General features: G+C 48.2%; 1 protein-coding gene across 1 annotated transcript in view; it reads left to right on the top strand.

Moving 5' to 3' along the window:
• CYFIP1 (cytoplasmic FMR1 interacting protein 1) overlaps positions 1-21,902 on the top strand; it is a 63,756-nt gene extending 41,854 nt beyond the window's left edge. The window contains 11 exon segments of the mRNA XM_032479268.1: positions 1,383-1,470; positions 6,353-6,496; positions 6,702-6,792; positions 9,411-9,541; positions 15,227-15,299; positions 17,591-17,685; positions 18,459-18,683; positions 18,685-18,698; positions 19,114-19,261; positions 21,124-21,234; positions 21,236-21,902. Of these exon segments, the coding sequence (XP_032335159.1) occupies positions 1,383-1,470; positions 6,353-6,496; positions 6,702-6,792; positions 9,411-9,541; positions 15,227-15,299; positions 17,591-17,685; positions 18,459-18,683; positions 18,685-18,698; positions 19,114-19,261; positions 21,124-21,234; positions 21,236-21,289 (1,174 nt within the window). The 3' untranslated portion in view covers positions 21,290-21,902.
• Positions 21,903-22,852: the final 950 nt, after the last annotated feature.

A 22,852-nucleotide genomic window follows, 5' to 3' on the forward strand; every position in this document is an offset into this window, starting at 1 on the left:
AATATGTGTTAATCAAGTTCTTAGAATTTAGTAATGAGCAAATCTGTGTTTTTGTAATCGATGCATAGTTTTGCAATGTTGTGCTAGTTTTGCGTGTACAGCATAGTGACTTAGTCATATATATATATATATATACATATTTGTCTGTTCTTTTTCAGATTCTTTTCTACTATAAGTTATTCTAAGATACTGAATATAGTTCCCTGTATTATACAGTGAGGCCTTTTTGTTATCTATTTTACATACAGTAGTTAGTATCTGCTAATCCCAAACTCCCAATTTAGCCCTCTCCCCACTTCCCCTTGGGTAACCATAGTTTGTTTTCTATGTCTGTGAGTCTGTTTCTGTTTTATATATAAGTTCATTTGTATCGGGGTTTTTTGATTCCACGTACAAGTGGTATCATATGATATTTGTCTTTCTCTGTCTAACTTCACTTAGAATGACTATCTCTAGGTCCATCCATGTTGCTGCAAATGGCATTATTTTATTCTCTTTTATGTCTGAGTAGTTTTCCATTGTATAGATATATCACAGCTTCTTTATCCAGTCATCTGTTGATGGACATTTAGGTTGCTTCCATGTCTTGGCTGTTGTAAATAGTGCTGCTGTGAACACTGGGGTTATGTATCTTTTTGAGTTAGAGTTTTCTCCAGATATACGCCCAGGAGTGGGATTGCTGGATCATGTGGTAGCTTTATTTTTAGTTTTTTAAGGAATCTCCATTACCATTTTCCATAGTGGCTGCACCAAACTACATTCCCACCAACAGTGTGGGAGGGTTCCTTTCACATTTTTTTAATCGTGCATCTTTGCAAAAGTTATATGTTTAAACGAACCCTTCTGACTTGAAAGTGTTAGCAGATTTTGATGCTTCTGCTTTAAGATCCAAGCATTTGATTTTCAGTGGCTCCTAATCCGTCATGAAGCCAGTTTCTTGGCCCAGCTAGTGTGCTTATAGACTCACCTCCTATTAGCACGTAACCAGTGACCTGAGTGACCGCCTCACTGCCCCGTCTGCCTTCCTGCTCCAGTGCCTGCATCACTGTGGTGTCCAGAGGCCCAGCCAGGCCTGAGCGCCTGGTCATTCCCAGTTGTCAAAGGACTGAATTAGGCTTGAGGTGGTTCTGGTGCCAAGTTTGGAGACTGTTTACGTGCTGGACGGCCCTGGTGTTCTCACTCTGTTCCTCACCTTTGTATACATTTCTCATACTTTAGAGTATTTGTGTCTCAGAATTTTCCTGTGTGATAATTACGTCAGTTAATTGGGAGGACGCTTTAATTGATGAGTGATAGGGAAGTTCTGAATTTTAAAGAACTACCATTAAACTTTTGATTTTCTTTCTTTCTTCTTTTTCTTTTTTTTCTTTTATTCTGTGTAGATTTGTTCGGACAGTATTACCATTTTCTCAAGAATTTCAAAGAGATAAACAGCCAAATGCACAACCCCAGTATTTGCACGGATCAAAGGTAAGTTCTTTTGTGTTTGTATTTTGAAGTTTAGTTTGAATCAGTTTAGTTGCAGTGATTTAAATGTATCACACCATGTATAAAATGTTACAGTTCCCTTCTGCTGGCCCCTTTCTGACAAGTAATGTGGTGCTGGGCAGCCTTCTGGCCACGGAGTGGGTGTCGGGCTGGACCCAGCCTGACCGCTGACACCTATGGAAGTGAGATGATTGGCAGATTTAAAGAATTCAGAACATCAAGCCAAGAAAGTGTGTGGAAGAGGCTTGGGGGCACATTTGTGACGGAGGGGCAGGGGGCCCGGCCAGGTGTGACACTTTGAAGGGAGGAGCTGAGGTGGGAGGGGGCACGCGGGAAATAGCTGACACCCAGAGACCACAGGCACGTGGGCACAGGACGCCCACTGGCTCCTGAGATGAGGCACATGTCCGGGCTGACGGCGGCCAGGTGTGCAGTGGCAGGGACATTATTAAGCGTTAGTATTGTGAATATTTAAAGCACTCTTACAATTTGATGAGAGACACTCTGGTTAAAAAAGAAGAGAGCCAGATGCAATGAGCAGACCTTTCCCAAAAATGTAGTAGAAAAATAAAAATAGGTCCCAGCCTCACCAGTGATTGAAGAAAAAGATACGACAGCAGTGAGACGAATTTTGCCTCTCAGATCAGAGAAGGCTCGGGGAGGGAAACTGCGTTAAGTGTGGCCGCAGGAGTGCACGTGAGACCGTGTGATTTGGGGCGGCCATCTGCCAGCACTCACCAGTATTTAAATGTTCTCACTGGTGGGAAGCCGGACCCCTGAGGAAATAAATCACTCGAGTACAAAGTAAGATCTGTTACCGGCGTGATACACAACATTCTCATAAAAAAATGGCGGCAAACTCACTGGCCATCAAGAGCACTAGGACAAGGTTCTGTCCAGGGGATGCAGTGCCATCACTGAAAAGGAGCACGCAGACCCTGCCGACGGGTCATGGGGCGCAAAGAAGTCAGCCTCCAAACAGAATGGTCCCGAGATGGGGATGCCCTCAGGGGAAGGCTGTGCTGGTCGGTTTCCCTGGGTCTCCACAGCCTCTGGCCGGCCTCCTTCGGGTCTCTGGAAGGATGCAGTCCCGGGGAGAGGTGGTTCTGAGAGAGGCTCCCACCCTGGCACTGCTGGCCACCGTGGGGTGAAGGGCCCCTCGGCAGCATTCCCTCCGGGAGCACTTGCACAAGGAGGCAGCAGCGTTTCCGCTTCTGTGCGACAAAGCCGTGAGCCCACGGGGTCCCGAGGCGCCAGGGGTCCCCCTTCACACCTTCCATGTCCACGGTGGGTGCTGCAGGCTGCCTGCAAAGCAGGTGTCCACCTGGAGGGAAGGAAAGAATAAATTATTCTTTTTAAAGCAACCAGTAGTGACTGAACTTGACTGTAGGATTTCAGCCTGTTTGAGAAATTACGTTTGTGTTATTTGTATTCTCACAGCCTAAACCAGGACTTTTTATTAGAGTGTTTGGACTCATAAAAAAGTCTAACAAGTTTGCATGAACAATGCTGATGTTGACTGTTCCTCTTACATGACACTTCTTTTGAAGATCAAAAAGAGGCGGAATGCCAAAGCCCAGTGCCGTGGAGCTGAGCCGTGCTCCTCGTGAGAAGGCGCCGTCTCTGCGGTGCGAGGTGCGCCCCGCACTTAAGGTGCTTGCCCCTGTGAGGCTGTGGGATGCACGGGAATCCGATCGTTCTTTTGTTAGGAGTGGTGAGCTTGGGCTCGTGTCTCAAGTTCTGACTTAGCTGAGTGCCCCCTTACGATGATGTCTGGTTAGTTCCTGGTAGTGGCACCGCTCTGAGTGAGCACGCCGGAGCAGGTCACTGATGCTCTTTCCTATAAGAGTGTCCACACTTCCCAGTTGAAGACGCACAGTGTCGGGGCATTAGAGAACCCAGGGCAGGTGACTAGTGGGTCTGGAGCCCGGGTCCTCTGGTTTCCGGGTGAGGCATCGGGCGTGGCCAGCAGTGTTTCTTGAATTGAGCTGGGAGGCTCCCCTCCGGGTCTGAGTGGTTTACAGCGGAGGTTTTAGAATTTTGCCCTCTCCAGAGACAGTGCCCCCTCCCCTCCCTCTCAGTAGTGACATCGCTCTGGTTTTGTTGTCCCTGGGATGTGCCATCTTTGGGGTGACTGAGGTCACCAGGAAGCCAGACACTGGTCAAGGGGAGCGGGGATTAGGTGTCATTGAGCCCCAGGTCCCAAGCACGTCAAGGATGGCTTTGGAAGTGAAGTTTCTCACTTGTAACACGAGGCCATTTGATTTCACTAATGGTTTTTTTCAGCATTACAACTTATTATCAAGAAAAACCTCCCCCAGAATCCCAGCATTGAAAGCACCGCTGTGCTTTGAGGAGGGATGGGGGGAGGAGGTTGTGTCTGAGCCCACGATCATGACATGGTCCTTTCGAGTCTGATAGGGTCGTAGGCATGGGTGTGGGACAGGCGTTTGACAGTGTTTCCACCGTGGTCAGTCTGGCATCTGATCATTGGTTTAGACTCAGACTTTGTGTTGTGGGAGTCCCAGGACCACCTGCACGTTTGGTAATTCTCCAGATGGACTCGCAGCTGAGTTTATTACGACAAAAGGACACAGAACAGGATCAGTGAGGGGGAAAAGATGCAGAGGTGGTGATGGAAGTGGGCGCAGGCTTCCTGTGGTCCCTCGTGGGGGCGCATGGGGCCTGGGATGCAGAGTGTTCCCGCCCAGGAAAGAGGAGCCCACAGAACACCCGGGGCCGAGGCTTCACTGGGGCTGGGGGCAGAGGCACGGCCACCTGTGTGACCTGGCCCCCATCACCAAAACCCCAGAACCCCCGGAAGGAGAGGAGGAGCGCCTCCTAAATCACTGTTTCTGTGAACAATGTAGACAAGCTTGGACGGCATGGCTGTGCCCCGGGAATAGAAAACAGCTGTCAATCGGTAACACAGGCAACAGTCCGAGGGCTGAGTTCCCAGGAGTTGCAGGCTGGCGTGTTGGAGCTGAGCAGCCAGGCCTGCTGTGCCGAGGTTTTATAATCCTTGCTGTCCTGATGTGGCTGTCTGTGTATGTAGAGGAAATATTTAAGGCAGTTACAAAGGGGGAAGAGGGGAAGATACAGGGACCTAAAAGGAGGTCAGAGTGGTCCCTGCACTTAAAGTGGTAGCGGTAGATTGTGGTGACTTACGTGATGTACGATGTAAGACCTTGACCCTGACAGACCTGCGCAAGGGGTGCTCTCAGAAATACCGCAGGTAAATCACAGGTGGAATTCTCAGGCATGCTGAAGTGACCCGCAGGAAGGATGAAACAGAGCCTACTTAAATATCAGTAATTACATTGTGTGTAAATATATTAAATGCCAGTGGTCTGAAGACAGTTACACGGTAGAGATGGGCAGAGTGGATTAAAAACATGACTGTATAAGAAGCTCACTTCAAGTTAATGATACACGTAGGTTGGAAATAGAAGGGTGGAAAAAGATGGATCATACAGACATTAATCAAAAGAAAGCAGGAGTAGGGGAGAGGGTAGAGCTCAGTAGTAGAGCACATGCTTAGCCTGCGTGAGGTCCTGGGTTCAATCCCCAGTGCCTCCATTTAGTTAATTGATTAATTGATTAATTAATTAATAATTACCTCCTTCCCAATAAAGAAAGAAAAGAAAGGAAGGAAGCAGGAGTGACTGTATGAATGTAAGATAAAGTAGATTTCAGAGCCAAGAATATTACCAGGGACAAGAAGGGACATTACATAATGATAAAAAGATCAAGCCACCAAGAAAATACAGCAGACCTGAATATTTATGCACCAAACAACAGAGTTTCAAAGCACGTGGACTAAAAACTGTCATAAGTGAGAGGAGAAATGAACAACTGCACAGTTGTAGTTGGGGAAGTCAGCCTTCCTCTCACCTAGTAATTGAAACAGTCAGTACAGAAAGTCAGCAACGAAAACAGCTAAACGCCATCAACCAGCAGGTTGATTATTGTTGACATGTCAGAGCACTTCACCCAGCAACAGCAGAACACACACTCTTTTTAGGCGCCCATGGAGCATCCTCCAAGATAGACCATATCCTAGGACAGACCACAACAAAATTAAAAGAATTGAAATATTACAGAGTGTGTTATCTGACCACAGTGAACTCAAACTAGAAATCAGTAACAAAAAGATGACGAGAAAATCTCCGAACACTTGCAGATGAACACATTTCTAAATGATCCCTGGGGCAAGAGGAAGTCTCAAGGGAAATTTTTAAAAAGACATTGAACTAAATGAAATGCAAATACATCAAAATTTGCGGGGCGCAGCTAAAGAAGTGTGCGAGGGAAATGCATAGCTCTGAATGCTTGCATTAGGAGTCTCCGTGCAGAGCGTGTGCCCATGTCCTTAGACAAGCTTGGAGGTCCCCTCTTACAGGAAGCCACCCTGACTACCTTTCCTGCCAGCCCACCCTGTGGGGCCTGCTGTCCCTACTCCCTGTGCATCCTGAGCATGCAGCTCCCCCTACCCCATCAGAGTCTGTCCTGGATGTCTCCCTCCGGAGACTGGGAGCAGTTCCATGGGGGCAGCAGTGAGGCTCTAAGATACATTCATTTCTCCTTGCAGGACCTCAAAATGCTTTTTGTGGGACCAGCAGTTTATTAAATGCTGAAAACCAAATGGCTTTATTTGCTTCTGTTTTAGCAAGCTTGTTTTCACATCTTCAGGTTGAAAACATGGATACCAGGAAGGGTGGTCTAACAGGTGCTCCGGATCCTTCCACCCGAGGGCCCTGTGTACTGATGCACTTTGCCAAGCAATTCCTCCTCTTCACGTGTGTGTAGGGGCTGCGTTGAAACCCCCAAGACTTCATCAAGCACTGACGTTCTCTGTCCCCAGGCTTTGAACCTGGCCTACTCGAGCATTTATGGCAGCTACCGCAACTTCGTGGGGCCCCCGCACTTCCAGGTCATCTGCCGGCTGCTGGGCTACCAGGGCATCGCGGTGGTCATGGAGGAGCTGCTGAAGGTGGTCAAGAGCCTGGTATGTGCCCCTCGGGTGTGCGGCCTTCCTGGGGGGGGATTCTGCACCCACTTCCTCGGGGGGGTGCTTTCCTTTCCAGCCAGTGATTCTCGGTCCTGGGTCATCACAGTGCGTTTTATGAACAGACTCCTTTTCCCAAGTCCCCGTCACACCTTGGCCCGCGGGGCAGTGGGGGCTGGTGGCTGACACGGCCCCTCTCCCTCAGCTGCAAGGCACGATCCTGCAGTACGTGAAGACGCTGATGGAGGTGATGCCCAAGGTCTGCCGGCTGCCTCGGCACGAGTACGGCTCCCCCGGTGAGCGCGGCGCCTCCCTGGGTGCACGGGGGGCGGGGCCAGTGTCAGCCCGGCCACGGGGAGGGACACCAAGTGGGCAGTCACTGACAAGGTTGCCATCTGCTTTCCCCGCTGGGAGGAGGTGGGGGCCAACCAGAGCCTGATGGTCTGCAGCCTTTCAGCCAGGAGCAGGCTGCAGGAGGGTGTGTGGGAGTTGTGGGGCGGGGGTGACAGGGCTCTGAACCCTGTGCGCCTCAGCTCTCCTGCAAAACCTGGATCTTGAACATCACTGACCAGGGAGGGGCAGGGAGCTCGACTGCCAGGTCCAGCTGCCCGCCGGGCTTGACCAGGGCTGGGGGCAGCTCCACGCAGGGTGCAGCCCATCTGTCACATTGGCTGGCCGGCTATAGGGCCCTGGGGCAGGGGTGCCCTGCGGGGTGCCAGCCCTGCACGGCCTGACCAGCACTGGTTTGGAGCTCCGCACACAAAAGCCTTTGTGGTCTCAGGCAGCATTGTCCGTGATAAAACGGGACTGCAGGAGCCCTTGTCTCGTACAAAACTGCCTTTTATCTCGTATCCATTAATACTTCCCTGAGAGCTGGACGACTGCCTTGCTAAGTGACTTGGGCCCACATGTGGACCACCCAGGGGAGGCTGCTCTGATGGGCAGTCGGCTGGTGAGGCTGAGCCCCCGGGGCTGTCGCTGGTGTCTCGGGAGACGGCGAGGTGACGCATTCGGCCACTGGGGTGACTGTCGGTGAGCCTGGCTCGGGAGCCTGAGTCCAAGGTCAGAAGTAGATGGGTAACGCTGGGGTCATAAAAGTGGTGCTCAGATCCTGGCCAGAGGGGGGCATTTTTAATGTTGTTGATGAAGCCATTTAGGCCAAATCCAGAGCTGGTCTGGGGCAGAGCTGTGGACTTCAGGGCCGCTCCCCACACGTCCTCGCCCCGCTGGGTGGCCGGGCCCGTGGCACCTTGTGCGCCTCGTGTAGATGACACTGTGTTGCTGGGGGACCCTGCTCTTTAGTGCCTGTTGGGGGGCTACACGTGTGGAGGAACATCCCCCCCCCGGGAGGGTCCGAGCTCACGCTGGGTGATGTGGAGACCTGGGGGGCGGGTGGTGTGGGGCGTGGACCACGAGAGGAAGGGATGGCCTCTCAGACGGGCAGGGCCGTGGGTGCTTGTGGATCAGCACTCAGGGCTGACCCATTGGGATGAGGAGTTTGAAATCTCTTAAGTCTCCAATTTTGTCCCTCTCTGGTTGTTTTGGCTTTTCCACATCTTCTGTGTGACTATCCACTCTGGAGTCAGCTCCAGGATTTTTGACTGGGTCAGCGTTGAGTGCAGGATTGAGTCAGGGGACACTGACTCTCTGTCCAGGCTTTGTGTCTTGTGTCTTTTCCTGCCATATCACAACATCCAGGGCTTCAGGAGCCCTGGGGGAAGCTGTGCGGGTTTCACCATGGAGTAGGCATTTAGCTGCAGGGCTTTGGTTTAGTCCTTTATTGGATTAAGTACACTCCCCTCTGTGCCTGTGAAGTGAGTTTTATCGAATACCTTTCCTACTTCTGCTGGGCATGATGCCTTCTCGGAAGATACAGGCAAACCTGGGAGTCATGGTGGGTTTGGTTCCAGACCACCGCAAAGAAGCGAGCCACGGAACTGTTTGGTTTCCCAGGGCATGTGAAATTATGTTTACGCTTGACTGTAGTCTGTTAAGTGCGCAACAGCATTATGTCTTAAAGAATGTACACACTGTAATTAAAAACACGTCGTTGCTAAAACATGCCAACCATCACCAGAGCCTTTAGCAAGTTGTGACCTTTTTGCCATAGTAACATCCAAGATCACTGATCACAGATCACCCTAACAAATAAAATAAATGATGAAGGAGTTTAAAATGGGGGCGGATATAGCTCAGGGGTAGAGTGCATGCTTAGGGAGCACAAGGTCCTGGGTTCAATCCCCAGTACCTCCATCGAAAAACAAACTAAATAAATAATTACCTCCCCGCTGCAAAAAAAAAGGAAAAAGGAAAATTTTCTGAAATTTTTTAAATTAAAAAAATAGAAAAGGGTTTAAAAAAATTAAGGGAGGGTATAGCTCAAGTGGTAGAGCGCAAGCTTAGCGTGCACGAGGTCCTACGTTCCATCCCCAGTACCGCCATCAAGATAGACAGATAGAGAAACAGAGAAATAAATAAATCTAATCCCCCGAAACAAAGACCAAAACCAAATAAAAAATAAAAACAAAAATATGTATAAACGAAAAAACCCTAAAAAAAATTTTTTTTAACTTTAAAAAATACTACAAGAATTACAAAATGTGACAAAGAGACATGCGGTGAGCAGATGCTGCTGGAAAAATGGTGCCTGTAGACTTGCTCAATGCAGGGTCGCCACAAACCCTCAATGTGCAAAAAGCACAATGTCTGCAAAACATAGTAACACGAGCTCTGCCTGTGGTGGACAGACCACCACTGCAGGGACGGTGCTGGGATCAGGAGACGGGTGGCCATGCCCATGGTGGGCACAGTGGCCATGTCAGAGGATGCTGGCCGGGGACCCCAGGCGGCACCCTGGGGCATCTCCTGCCCCTCCAGCCTCCCCCAACCCCAGCCTCACGCTCCCTCACCACAGGCATCCTGGAGTTCTTCCACCACCAGTTGAAGGACATCGTTGAGTACGCAGAGCTGAAGACAGTGTGCTTCCAGAACCTGCGGGAGGTGGGCAACGCCGTCCTCTTCTGCCTGCTCATCGAGCAGAGCCTGGTGAGTGCCCAGGCCTGCCCGAGTCCTGCCGGGCCCCGGCCTAGGGGTGATGGGAGAGGGAAAGCTTCAGAGACTTGCTCTATTGGGATTATTAACGATGGAAGGGGAGCAAGTGTTCTTTCTTCATGACTATTTAGACTTTAATTTGAATTTGTTTCCTACAATTGAAAAACAGAAAAACTTTCAAATTAAAATGAAACATTTGTTTCCTTTTTGGAAATACGATTTTAAAACTTCAACAAATCATGTCATCTTTTTTTGTTGTTGTTCCTATTCTATTTTTTTCTCTACATATGATGTTATATTTATCTATATATAGTTCTAAAAACTGTTGAGTTTTTTTCTATTTGTTCTATTTGAAACCCATTTTATTAAATAAATTTGGAAAATTTGAAAAGTCTTTAAAAAAAGAAAAACAGAAATGCAATGAAGTTCGTTAAAGAATGGTTTACTTTGTGAGCATCATCAGAATGTTTTATTATGTATTATTTGCTGCATCTAAATGAACATATGCGACATACACATAAGGTATAGAGCACCGCTGCCCGGGAGAGCTGGCTGTGATGGAGAGGTCAGATCTGAGGCTGTTGAGCCCTCAAAAGTGTGGCTCCGTGTGACAGAAGAACTGATTTTTACATTTTACTGAATTTTAGTTATTTGATGTTTAAAGAGCTGCGCATGCCCCATCCCCGCCGTGGTGGAGAGCGTGATAAAGCAGACACTGGGACCCCCTCAGCACTAAGAAGTCAGTCACATGTGGGACACCTGCTTTCTCCACTGATTCCTCTGGTGTCATTTAGCCTGTCCCTCTGTCCCCTGTAGGTCATGTCAACTGACAGCTCTGAACTGAGGGCCTAGTGAGTGTGACAGGGGCTCTCAGGGGCCTCGCTCTGCGTCTCCCTCAGGACTGCTGTTAAACGCTCCCTTCCTGATGTGTGTCCATTGTACTATAATTTGAGTAACTTCTGTGTTACATTTGATGCACACACCTCTCCCTGTCTGTGGCTTGAGTTTTCACTCTGGTAGTGGTGGTATTTGATAAACTGATACTCTTTGTTTGAATATAGTCACTTTTTTTCATGGTTAACACATTTTGTATCTCTTGAAAGAAGTCCTTTTCTACCTAGGAGTCATGAAGGTGTTCTTGTGTATTTCCGTCCACACGTGGTGGGTTTTGCTTTCAGTTCTAATCCTTCTGGGATTGGCTTTGGTGTCTCATGTGAGACGTGGAGGAAGTCTCTTTGTCCCTCTCTGGGGGGGTGACCAGTTGTCCCTCCTTCCACGACTGCAGGACAGTGCCTCTCCCTGCTGGTCCCCAGGGCCGCTCTGTCCCCCTGCAGGCTCCGGTGGACACGCTGCTGCATCTCTTGTCTTCCTTCCATGTCCCGCTGGTCTGTGCATCTGTCCCTGGCTTCCAGCTCGTAGCCTTATGTGTTATAGCTCCAACTTCTGTCCTGACACCTGACACGACGTGTTCCTGACCTCGTGTCTTCAAGTACCTGCTGCCTTTTCGTGGATCCTGGTTCTGCTTTGAAAGGATTAGAATCAGCTTGTCAAATGGATTGAAAAAGCACATTGGGATTTCAGCGGGAATTGCATTGCCTTTCTAGCTCCATGTAGGGAGGTCTTTGCTCTGTTGCTTCTTTCGGGGGGGTGGGTAATTAGGTTATTTATTTATTTTTAGAAGCAGTACTGGGGATTGAACCCAGGACCCCACGCATGCTAAGCACACGCTCTGCCACTTGAGCTGTCCCTCCCTGCCTGCTCTGTTGCTTCTTAAAGCAGTCTCTTGTCTCTGGGGCCCTGGCAGCTTGGCAGGGGCAGGGTCGTGTTTTGCAGAGACGGGGACCAGGGTGCCCCGTACACTGAGCTGCACATGGCAGTCAGACTGCCGGGCCTGTAGTGGCTGGCTGAGCCATGGGACTGGCCGCCTCGCACCTGTGTCTGCAAAAATCAAAGTATGTTGGATACGGCCTCTGGTTGAAACCCACATCCTCCAGCTTCCCTTCTGCTGCTCTGCTCCCAGGAGACCCTTTCCAGAGAGAGGGGACCCCCAGGCCCTCATTGCCCCACCCCCCTGTGACTCGCACAGCTGCCCTGCCCTACAGCACCGGTGGTGGGAGGGGGAGTGGCGGGTGGCTCCCCGAGGAGCAGGTGTCCAGGGCAGCCTCACCCCAGAAACAGCTGAGGGAGAGCTAAATCTTCACCCTAAATACATGTGAATTTTTAACAACCAAATAAGTGAGGGAAAAATTCCTTTAAATAGTAATCACTTATGAAATTGAAATATTTACTATAGAACAGTTCCCCTCACGTGTGGCTTTTCCTGAACACGCACATGAAGTGCAGCCTCGTCCACGTGTGTCCAGGCCTGAAGGTGCCCCTTAGTCACTGGCCCCAGGGCAGGGCAGGGGGCTGCCCTGTGGAATTGATCAGGTTAGTGGCAGAGACTCCTTAAAGGCTGGTGTCTCTTCTGGTCCAGATGCCCTTTTAGGAAATAAGATAAACTGTTAAAAGCTTTTCCTTTACAAAATAGAAAATGTCAAGGACTTCCTTATATGAGCAGAAAATAATTATGGACCCAAACTCCTAGGGTCCTATTAGGACTAACAGATGCCCACAGGCTATATATAAAATACATAACCAACAAGGGCCCCCTGTACAGCACAGGGAACTGGATTCAGTCTCTTGTAATAACCTGTAATGGAAAAGAATAGACATATACACATGTATAACTGAGTCCCTTTGCTGTACGTGTGAAACTAACTTGTAAATCAACTACACTTCAATTAAAAAAAAACTCTAGTTTTCAGGTGATTGATGGCCCTGAGTAAATGTTTCCTTGCAGACTTTTTGTTGTTTGGCCTAAAATAACTGCAGATGGGTCAGGTTCACTGCCTGGTGATTCACCTACAAATGGGTAACCTTGATGATACAATAATCTTAGTACATCTCATTGCAGTGTAACATAATGTAACGTAACACGATAATGCAATACGATAATATAATATAATTATATACTGTTCCACAAGAAAAAAAATGCAATGATGGAACCACGGGAGTTTGAAGCTGGAGGGGCAGGACTTACTATCTCTTCTCAGCTCAAAGGAGTTGTCAGGATGACACTTGGACATTTGTTGCTTCTGGAAGGAGTGTGATCCTGTGTTAGACACTTCAGAATTGCGGGAGGAGGGTAGAGCTCAGTGGTAGAGCGGGTGCTTAGCATGCACGAGGTCCTGGGTTCAGTCCCCAGTACCTCCAGTAAGATAAATAAATAAATAAATAAATAAACCTAATTACCTTCCCCCCCAAAAATAAATAAATAAAAATAGTAATGAAAAATACTTAAAAAAAAAAAAAAACTTCGGAAAGAGAAATCTCAGACCGATGAGATCCTTACCTGCCCAGACCCTTCAATCCCCTGTTATCTATCGCTGGACGCCCTTCTGAGTTGTCTGGGACTCTCAAAGACCCCCTAGCCCTGGGGGCCCCGGCTGGCGCCAGAAATTTGTTCAGTGACCAAAAACACTGATCTTGCTCTGAATCTCTGCACTGGATGGATGCTTCTGACTCTCTGAAGAAGGGCTGTTTTCATTTTGGTTTTCAAATTCTGCTAAACCCAACCCAAAATTTTTGGTAACGTAGGTTTTTTTTTTTACCTTGTATTTGTGTATGCTCGCTAAATTTTTTGTTTTAGATAGCTTTACGTTGCTTGTTCTTTTTTTAAATTGAAATATAGTCAGTCACAATTGTGTCAATTTCTGGTGTACAGCATACTGTCCCCGTAATGCATGTATATACAGTTCTCTTTCATTAAAGGTTATTAGAAGATATTGAACATAATTCCCTGTGCTGTACAGAAGAAATTTGTTTTTTTAATCTACTTTTATATATAGTTAATATTTTCAAATCTCGAACTTCCAAATTTATCCTTTCTCACCCCCTTTTTCCCCACCACTGGTAACTTTAGATTGTTTACTAAGTCTGCAGGTCTGTTTCTGCTGTGTAGATGACTTCATTAGTGCCCTCTTTTTCCTTTTTTTAGATTCCACATATGAGTGGTACCATATGGTGTCTTTCTTTCTCTTTCTGGCTGACTGCACTCAGAACAGTGATCTCCAGGTCCATCCCTGTTGCTGCATGCTTGTTTTTAATGCTGATATTTATGGCCATTCTCCCTCTTTCTGTGGTTTGGTTTGGGGGCAGAAGTTTGAGCTCATTGGCCGTGGCACCAGGAAGCAGCCCAGGTGGCCAGGTGGCCCATCTGGAGTGGCATTGCCGGTGGGCAGGGTGCTTTACCACCGTTAGAGACCCCTGCCTGTGTGGCTCTGTCCCCGCGATGCCACCCACTGGCCGGGCCACTTCCTTGCAGTCAGTCACCTTCCAAATGCCCTCCCGCCCTCTGTTGGTGCAGGCAGGCCAATCACCCATCTCCACTTTGCGTTTCTCACTTGACAGTAAGTATGTCCTGGAGACCACAGCACATGGGTAAGTGGTGACGTTCCTCAGCCTTTTTGTAGCTGCACAGGCTCCCGCGGACACCTCCCTCCTTCCTGTGTTTGCAAGGTGCGCCTCACAGCCCGATGCTTTCCTTCCTTGACCGTGTCCCCGCCACCACACACACACTCCTAGTGCAGGAGGCCCGGGAGCAGGTCCTGTGCGTGCTGGCCCAGAGGGCGCCTGTCACGTGTGTTCTGCGCACAGGACTCGGGCACAGGAGACCGGGAGCTGGGGGGGTCAGCATCCCTCCGGAGGGTCTGGTGGAGCTGGGGTGGCTGGCTGGCTGCTGCGCTGGGTGTCTGTTAGGTGATGGTGGGACCCTCACCTGATGGGGACAGAAAGCCTTTCGCTCCCTCCTGTTGGTCTTAGCTTTGCTGTCACCTTGGGGGAGCTCCTCAAGGGAAACTCTTGGCAGTCAGGATGCTGTGACTCTCTGACGCCCACTTCTCTGTTTAATAATCTGCTTTGTTACAGTTTCCGGGTGGGTGGAGAGTAGGAGGGCACGGGAACTCCTGCCCGTCTTCTGCCCTGAGGTGATGGCACCACGGTCGGGGGAGCCCTCCACTGTTTGCGGGCCCCGGACTCGGGAAGGGCGCCCTGTGCGTGACCACCTTTGGGTGCATGGTGGGGCTCTGGGAGTTCTGTCGCCCCTGTGACGCTGGAAGTAAACTCTCCGCAGTGCGTTCTCCTGGAGGGTGGCTGGGCCATGCGTGGTGCAGGGTGTCGTCAGCTCTGAAGGAGCTGGTGATATAGCAGCACGCTCAGGGCCACTGCTCGGAACTTTGTCTGGGGCTCTGGGGACACTGGTGCTGCCCCTTCCTGCTGCCTCCCGCCCTGTTTGCACAGGAAGTGCCTTCTTTCTGCCTGTGTAGGGAGGGCTGTCAGACTGTAAATGCTGGAAAGCAAAGGCCACAGTTCAAGGCTGGGGTTGTGTGTGCCCACGTTGAAATTAGCCAAAAGTAAGTAAACTGAAAATTCAGTTCCTCAGCCACATTCCAAGGACTTGATCATCACCCGTGGCTGGCAGTACCTCAGAGGACAGCAGACCAAGAACATTTCCAGAAGCCCTGAGACTCCGTTTACTTTACACTAAATGACAAAGATGTGCCTTGTTTCCAGCACTGATTTCTTTGTCCATCTTTGCTGCGAGATAAACTTCCTAACGCAGCCTTCTCTCTGTTCTAGTCTTTAGAAGAAGTCTGTGACCTGCTGCACGCAGCCCCTTTCCAGAACATCTTGCCAAGAGTCCACGTGAAAGGTGAGCCAGTGTCCTCTGACCAGGGTGGGGACACACGTCTGTGTGGCCAGAGGACTCAAGGCTGGTTTTTTTTTAGTTTAGTGCCATTCATTGGGGTAATTGGTAATTTAATATAGTTAAGTGAGTATTGAATAACTGAAGTATTTAGTGCTGGAATGATACGTCTTGGATGTGCGTCAGAAAAGCTTGGGTGGGGGAGATGGTACAGCTCAGGGGTAGAGCGTGTGCCTAGCCTGCACAAGGTCTTGGCTTCAGTCCCCAGTATCTCCATTAAAATAAATACATAAACCTAATTAACTCCCCCACAAAAAAACCCAGAATCGCATAGGAGCAGGAATGTCGAGTATTTGTCCAGCGAGCGGCAGGAGCTCGTGATCCTTGCAGCAGGTGGGCACAGAGGGCTCAACTGTCCTAAGCTCTGCTTTTGATTACTTTGGATTTTTCAATATGTTTTAAAAAGTGGGATTTTTTTTCAATACGTTTAAAAAAGTGAATATTGAAACCAGTGGGGGTTTTGGATGGGGAAGGGATGAAAGTCATCATCCTCTTCTCCATCAGCTAAGCTCCACCTGGTTCTGTTGACTGTTCCCAGACCAGTTCTGTCCTCTGCTTTCACATGAGTCCACACCATCAGCATGTCCCGTAGAACCTGGGTCACTGCACTGGCCTCCTAACTGGTGTCCCTGCTTCCACCCCTGCGCCCCCTGCAACTTACTCGCAGCAGAGCAGCCCAAGTGAAATTGTAAAGTTGTAAATGAAAAAGTTGTAAATGAAAAATCACTCCCCTGCTCGGACCCCTCCAAGGCTCCCCAGGACCTCAGGCCCTGTTCTCCTGGTGGGATGATTTAGGTGGGGAATTCAGGCCCAGCTGCCCTAACAGATAAGATGTGCGGCCCCCAGAGATGGAGGTCTGGGGCACTTAGCTCCTCCATCCCAGGCAGAGCTCTCCCTAGTTCTTTATTTGCATGTCAAGTTTTGTCAGATCTTCCCAACAGACCTGGTTGAAAAGATAGCAGGGATATCCCCATTTTACAGCTGGGCAAACAAAGGCTGAGAGACGGGAGGAGACCCACTCATGGCCACTCAGTAAGTGGCAGACAAAGTAAAATCAATAGGTAAATAGAGAACAATTGTGATACAGCCATACTCGGCAAAAAAAAAAAAAAAAGGAATGACTGATATATTGAGACATATTGAGATAACATAGATAAATCTCAAAATAATGATGCTTAGTGAAAGAAGCCAGACGGAAAGGGAGTATGGCTGTGTGCGTCAGTCTGAGTCTGTTCAGGCTGCTGTAACAAAACACCACGGACTGGGTGGCTTAGGAACGGCAGAAAGTTATTTCTCACTGTTGCGGAGGCTGGGAAGTCGGATCAAGGGGCCGGCAGGCTCAGTGCCTATGTGAGGTCCCGCTCCCTGGTTCACAAGCAGCTGTCTCTGTGCTGTGTGCACCCGCACGTGGCGGGCGTGCAGGGGAGCGCTCCACAGCCCCTTTCGCAAGGACACCGATCCCAGTCAGGGCAGCTCTGCCCTCAGGACCTAATTACCTCCCACAGACCCCACCCTCAAATACCATTCCTGTAGAGGTTAGGATTTCAACATAGGGATTTTGAGAGAACACAGGCATGCAGTTTATAGCAGATTCCACTTACAAAAAACCCTGGAAAATGCAAACTCGTCTGCGTGACAGAAAGCAGATCAGTGGTTGCGCGAGGACACAGCATCCCTGAAGAGGGTGTCGGGAGGATCAGGGATTATAAAGGGATGGGGGGAGGGGTGGACATGTGCACTGTCTGGCGGTTTCACAGATGTACGCTGTGTCAGACTTACCAAAACGTATACTTTGAATGTGTGCAAGATGCTGTATGTCAATTATAGCTCAATAAAGCTGTTTTTTTCTTTTAAGTGCATATTGAGGGGGGAGGGTATAGCTCAGTGGTAGAGCACAAGCTGAGCACGCACCCGGTCCCAGGTTCAATCCCCGGTACTGCCATAATTAATCAATCAATCAATCTAATTACCTCCCCCTGCAAAACAATTAAAATAATTTTTAAAAATAAAATTTAAAAAGTGAATATTCAACAGAAAATCCGTTTTCTGTTTGAATTAAAATAGCAAATGTGGCAGTTCTATAAAAGAATTTTCAAAGAAAATCTCCATGTATAATGTTAACTTAAACATCTTTCATTTGTGGGGGGTTTATTTGTTTTATTAATTTATTTTTGCCAAGTTAAACTTGTGTCACTGTTTTTCATACAAAGGGAGAAAACTTTTTTTTTCCTCTGCAGAGGGAGAGAGACTTGATGCCAAAATGAAAAGGCTAGAATCCAAGTACGCCCCACTGCATCTGGTCCCTCTGATTGAAAGACTGGGAACCCCTCAGGTAACACGCCTCTCCCGTGAGCTGGGCCTCCACGTCGGGCTCTTGGCTCAGGCTCTGGGTGAGACCCAGACCCGAGGTGTCATGAGGTTGGACGGCCCCGCTCATCCGCTCAGGCCCCCGTGTCTCCAGTGGGGTTCGTAACAGGACCTTGTCTCAGGGTGGCCGCGAAGGCTTAGTGAGCTAACTGTGGAAGGGGCTGAGCCCGCCACCTGGCAGGTGAGACACACACTGTAAACGTCACTGTTTTGTCCATCCCTTCACAAGAAGGCTTCCTCATCGGTTTCTAAGAACAGGAGACAGTGGGAGTCTCTGGGACAGGAGGCAGGACATCCGGGAGGAGGTCCCTGATCCTGTATCAGCCTGAGCTACATCAGGGTCTCAGCCTCCGCACTGTTGCCGTTTTGGAGCAGATGCTCCTTTGTTGGGGGGAACGTCCTATGAACTGGGACATTTAGTGGGATCCCTGGCCTCTACTCACTAGATGCCACTAGACTCACCCTGACCTGTGACAACCAAAAATGTCTCCACGCATTGTCGGATGTCCTCTGGATGCAAATCACAGTTGTGCCTGACAGTTCTTGACCCCAAAATATATCAGGGCTGCTAAGACATATAGGTAATGATAGTTGATGTTATTTATTTTGCTGATGCCTGTTTCTCAAAACCCTCTTCTGCAAGCTGGGATGGTTTTCTAGTCAGAAAGAAAAGTGGAGCAGTTGGGGTTCAGGACTCCAGCCTCCTGCCCTGCCCATGACATTTCGTCCTTTCCACAGCAAATTGCAATAGCGAGAGAGGGGGACTTGCTGACAAAGGAGCGTCTCTGCTGCGGCCTGTCCATGTTTGAAGTCATCCTGACTCGGATCCGGACCTTTCTGGACGACCCCATCTGGCGTGGGCCGCTGCCCAGCAACGGGGTCATGCACGTGGATGACTGCGTTGAGTTCCACAGACTGTGGAGTGCCATGCAGTTTGTCTACTGCATTCCCGTGGGGACCCACTGAGTTCACCGTCGAGTAAGCACGTGCTCAGCGGAGGGGGGAGGGGGGAGCAGAAGCTGGTTCTGGGCCAACACAGAAGACCCCCTGCACCTGGAAACAGGACCCCAGCATCACTGGGCGGCTGTAATGCCCCTTATGTGACAGGGAGGGCTCGGGGCCGGCCTTCTGGAATTCTCTGAACCCATGGGCACTTACACAAGTCAGGCATGCATTTTCCTAGGTAGGAGGGCCACAGCTTCTTGAACTCATTTTTCAGGGAGGGGCCATGAGCTAAAAAAGGTTAGGAAACAGTTTGCCAGCAGAACCCAAAAGAGGTGTTCACCAAAGCAGGGGCACGTCCGTGCTCCGCGTTCCCTGCCCGGCTCCGCCCCGCGGGTGGCGTGGCCACTGGTGTCTGAGCGCCACCCCCCCCCCCACTTCTCGTCTCCAGGCAGTGTTTCGGCGACGGGCTCCACTGGGCCGGCTGCATGATCATCGTGCTGCTCGGGCAGCAGCGGCGCTTCGCCGTGCTGGATTTCTGCTACCATCTCCTCAAAGTCCAGAAACACGACGGCAAAGATGAAATTATCAAAAACGTGGTATGTGGATATTTCACAAAAAAAGGATACTTTCTGTTTATGAAAAGCTGTTTTCCTGGGGATGTTTCTCATCCCAGCACTTAAGGTGCCACCAACTGGAGATTTCCTTTTGCTTCCCAAGGGAATCTAAATGTAATTGGTAAGTAAAGGAGTCTGGCAGGTAAATACTGATGGTTCCATTTGCCTTCCGTTTTCAGGGTATGTAGACCTACCTCCTATATAGTCTTATAAAATCTGCATTTTCAGATCATTGGCACAGTCTTCCAGTCTTCTGGCTCCCTTTGTTGTAGTTAAAGTGTGTTTGGGGCTATCTTTAAAGATTTTTTTGTTTGTCATTTTATGGACTCTTTGTTGTTGAATTCCAGAAAATACTCTGCCATTTGCCGTTGCAAATATTTTAGTTTTTCTTCCATTTGGGACTCTGGTTAGACATGTGTTAGACATTCTTAGCTGCTCTCTACTTATCCTACAGTTTTCTAGGTCCGAAGTCCGGTACGGCTCGGCTCAGCTGGGTCCTCTGTGCACTTTCAGTATCCTAGGGCTGTGTTCCTTCTGGGGCCTCTGGGCATGGATCTGCTGCAGACTCACTCAGGTGGTTGGGTCCATTCAGTTCCTTGCAGTTGGACGACTGAGGTCCCGCATCCTTGCTGGCTAATTAGCCCACATCCCTTCTCATGTTTAACTTTCTGCCATGTCTCTCCTGCCTCCAGCTGGAGGAAGTCCTCTGCACATGATTTGATTGGGTCCATGTGGCTACTTTCCCTGTTTTGAAGTCTGTAAGCTTGACTACATTTGCAAAGTCCCCTTCGCCATGGGAAGCTAGTATGTTCACAGGTCCCAGGGATTGGGGTGTAGACATCTTTGTGACTCAACCTCTCACCGCCCCATTTCCTTGGCTCTCTGGGCTCTACCCAGAGTACTTTCTTCGTTTAACTAACTAACGTCAGCTCAGTCTGGTATGCTACGTGTCTACTTTTGAAAATCATTAGTTTATATTTAAAATTTTGATTTAGTTTTTCAAATCTTGGTAGTACTTGATAATTTTACCATCTCCATGGAATTTTTCCATTTTTTACTTGTTTACACATTTCATGTGTCTTATATTCTGTATTTTAAAATTCTAGTATCTGAGGCCTCAAGGAGAAGTCTAAAACTCTGAAATGCTTCATTCTGTGTTGGTTTTTTATTTGCCACTCTTGTTTGAACTGAACTTCGTTTGGGTTGCTTTTCTCCCAAGATTTGCATTCATTGCTTATCTCCCAGAGCCATTACCAGCTTGGGGCCACGTTAGCCTGAGAGGTCCTGGCTTCATGGGGAGCCTCCAGGTGCAGTCCACCTTGCTTCCAGCCCAAGCCATCTCTTCACCCCGCTGCCTCTGGCAGCATCCATGCCTGTGGAGGTCCTGGCTTTTGCTTTAGTTCCTCCATAGGCAGAACCAGAAGTGCTTTTTGAAGTTTGTTCTGTTTTTGTACTTGTGTGTGTGTGTTCTGTTATAGCAGAAGGGTCTATAAAGCATCCTGTCCACAATGGCTGGAAATCTTTAAAACTTGTGTTAGTTCTCTGGTCTTTCTCCACTGATCATGTTACTTTCGTCTTTCCATTACTAGCTTTTAGGACACTGTAGGTTCTTAATACCTGTTTGTTGAATGAATAGATCTGCAAGTTGTACAGATGAATCTACCATTAGCATGAAACCAACAGATAATTGTTTAAATGCAAAATATATTTATCATTCCAGTAGTTACATTACGGAGACGGTATGTGTGTAATTTTTCCCAGATGTGAAAATGGCTGACATTTTGCAACATGACAAATAAACGGACAACTTTATTAGTAAAACACCCTAATTTTAACTGTTGTAGCCTCTGAAAAAGATGGTGGAGAGAATTCGCAAGTTCCAGATTCTCAATGACGAGATTATCACCATCTTGGACAAGTACTTGAAGTCGGGCGACGGCGAGAACACACCAGTAGGAGCACGTTCGCTGCTTCCAGCCGCCCATCCACCAGTCCCTGGCCAGCAGCTGAGGGCGGGTGTCCCCTGTTTCTGAGTCCTAGCACTGACTACATTTAATAACGCTAACAGCATGTTTTTCTTTCCGTGAACTATTTAGTGAGATTTTTAGGGACTATTTTTCAGTATCTCTGTGCCTATGAAAGGGGTGCTTTTCAATCTAAAAAGCTTAATTTTATAAAATTGACTTATTTTTCTAGACTAAAATTGTATATGCTTTTGGTAATTGGGAAGTCGGAGAATATTGGCTGCTGGTTACCATCATGTTCTTACAAAATTATTTTCCATTTTTCTGTGGAATGTTCCAACAGCTAGCTGGGTCATGAAGTGCTGCTCAGTTCATCCACTGACCCTTTAGCAAAGGATCTGTAACAGGGAAAGATTTGTGGACTTAAGCGAGAAACTTAATGCCAGCTAATTGTGATAAAACCCCTTACCCTTTAGAATTAAACAGTAATTAATTAGCTTTTGTTCATGGATTTTTCTGAAAACCTTTTCTAAGTCATTTTGTTCCCTTTGTGTCAGTTTCAGAACTTGATTTCTCTGCTTCTACTAAATCCAGTTGTGACAAAATCTAATTTGTGAGGTATGATTTAAAGGTTACAGAAATAAAACTGATAAAACCTGTTTCTGTCCATTTGTCACTGGGCCCCCGTGTGGGCAAGGTACTTTCTCTGCTGACCCGAGTGCACAGGCCAGGCCAGGAGGCCAGGTCACCTGCAGCCTTGTGAGAAGAGACAAGCTCATGATGATAACTTTCATATGGCTTTGGAAATGTTACTTCCAGAATCCAGGGGCATCATACACGCTACCAAAAATGAGTCTGTGAACTACTCTTGTTACTATTCAGCCTTGAGTTACATGCAACAGAACTGTTCTTTACATAAAGTTACCGAAAGATGTTGCTTTTGGTAATGGGAAATCATAACCCCGGGGCCAGTCTTCTGCTACAGATTGACTGACAGTATCTGTGCTCTCCCTATAATGGAACATATAGAATATGATGAAACATTAAGTATAATGACTGAATTTAAGTAATTCACATCACTGAGTTTTATAAGACTTAATTATAAACCAAATAAAAATTTCAAGTGCTGTACGATGTTAAAGAATTTATTATTAATAACCTCTGCATTCTCAACGAGGGCAGTATCACACCCAAAGGGGTGAAAATTGGTTCTCTGTTGTATACAAAACACAGGTATACATACAGTACATAAACAGAGTGTATCTGTGGTGGTAAAATTACATGGAGAGGCAGTTAAAGTCTACAAAGGCTCCTTAGAGGGTCAGTAATAAAATGTCGGGAAAATGGAATTTACTTCGTGAAACCTGGATGTCACCTCTGCCCTGACAAAGCCGTGGACAGTGAGGCTCAGTGCCGGCTGGTTACATGATGGGCTGAGCTGGGGGACCCTGGGCAGGGGCAGCAGAATGGAAACAAGTTCTTCCTACCCCAGTGGGAATTAGCTGTCAATATTTTTTAAGGCCAATTAATCCCATCTGTGATGATAGGTTTTGAAGCTGGATGGAGTTCATTATACTAGTCTACCTTTTTTTGCATATATTTGAAATTT

The sequence above is a fragment of the Camelus ferus genome, chromosome 5, assembly GCF_009834535.1.
Source record: "Camelus ferus isolate YT-003-E chromosome 5, BCGSAC_Cfer_1.0, whole genome shotgun sequence".
Lineage (NCBI taxonomy): Eukaryota > Metazoa > Chordata > Mammalia > Artiodactyla > Camelidae > Camelus > Camelus ferus.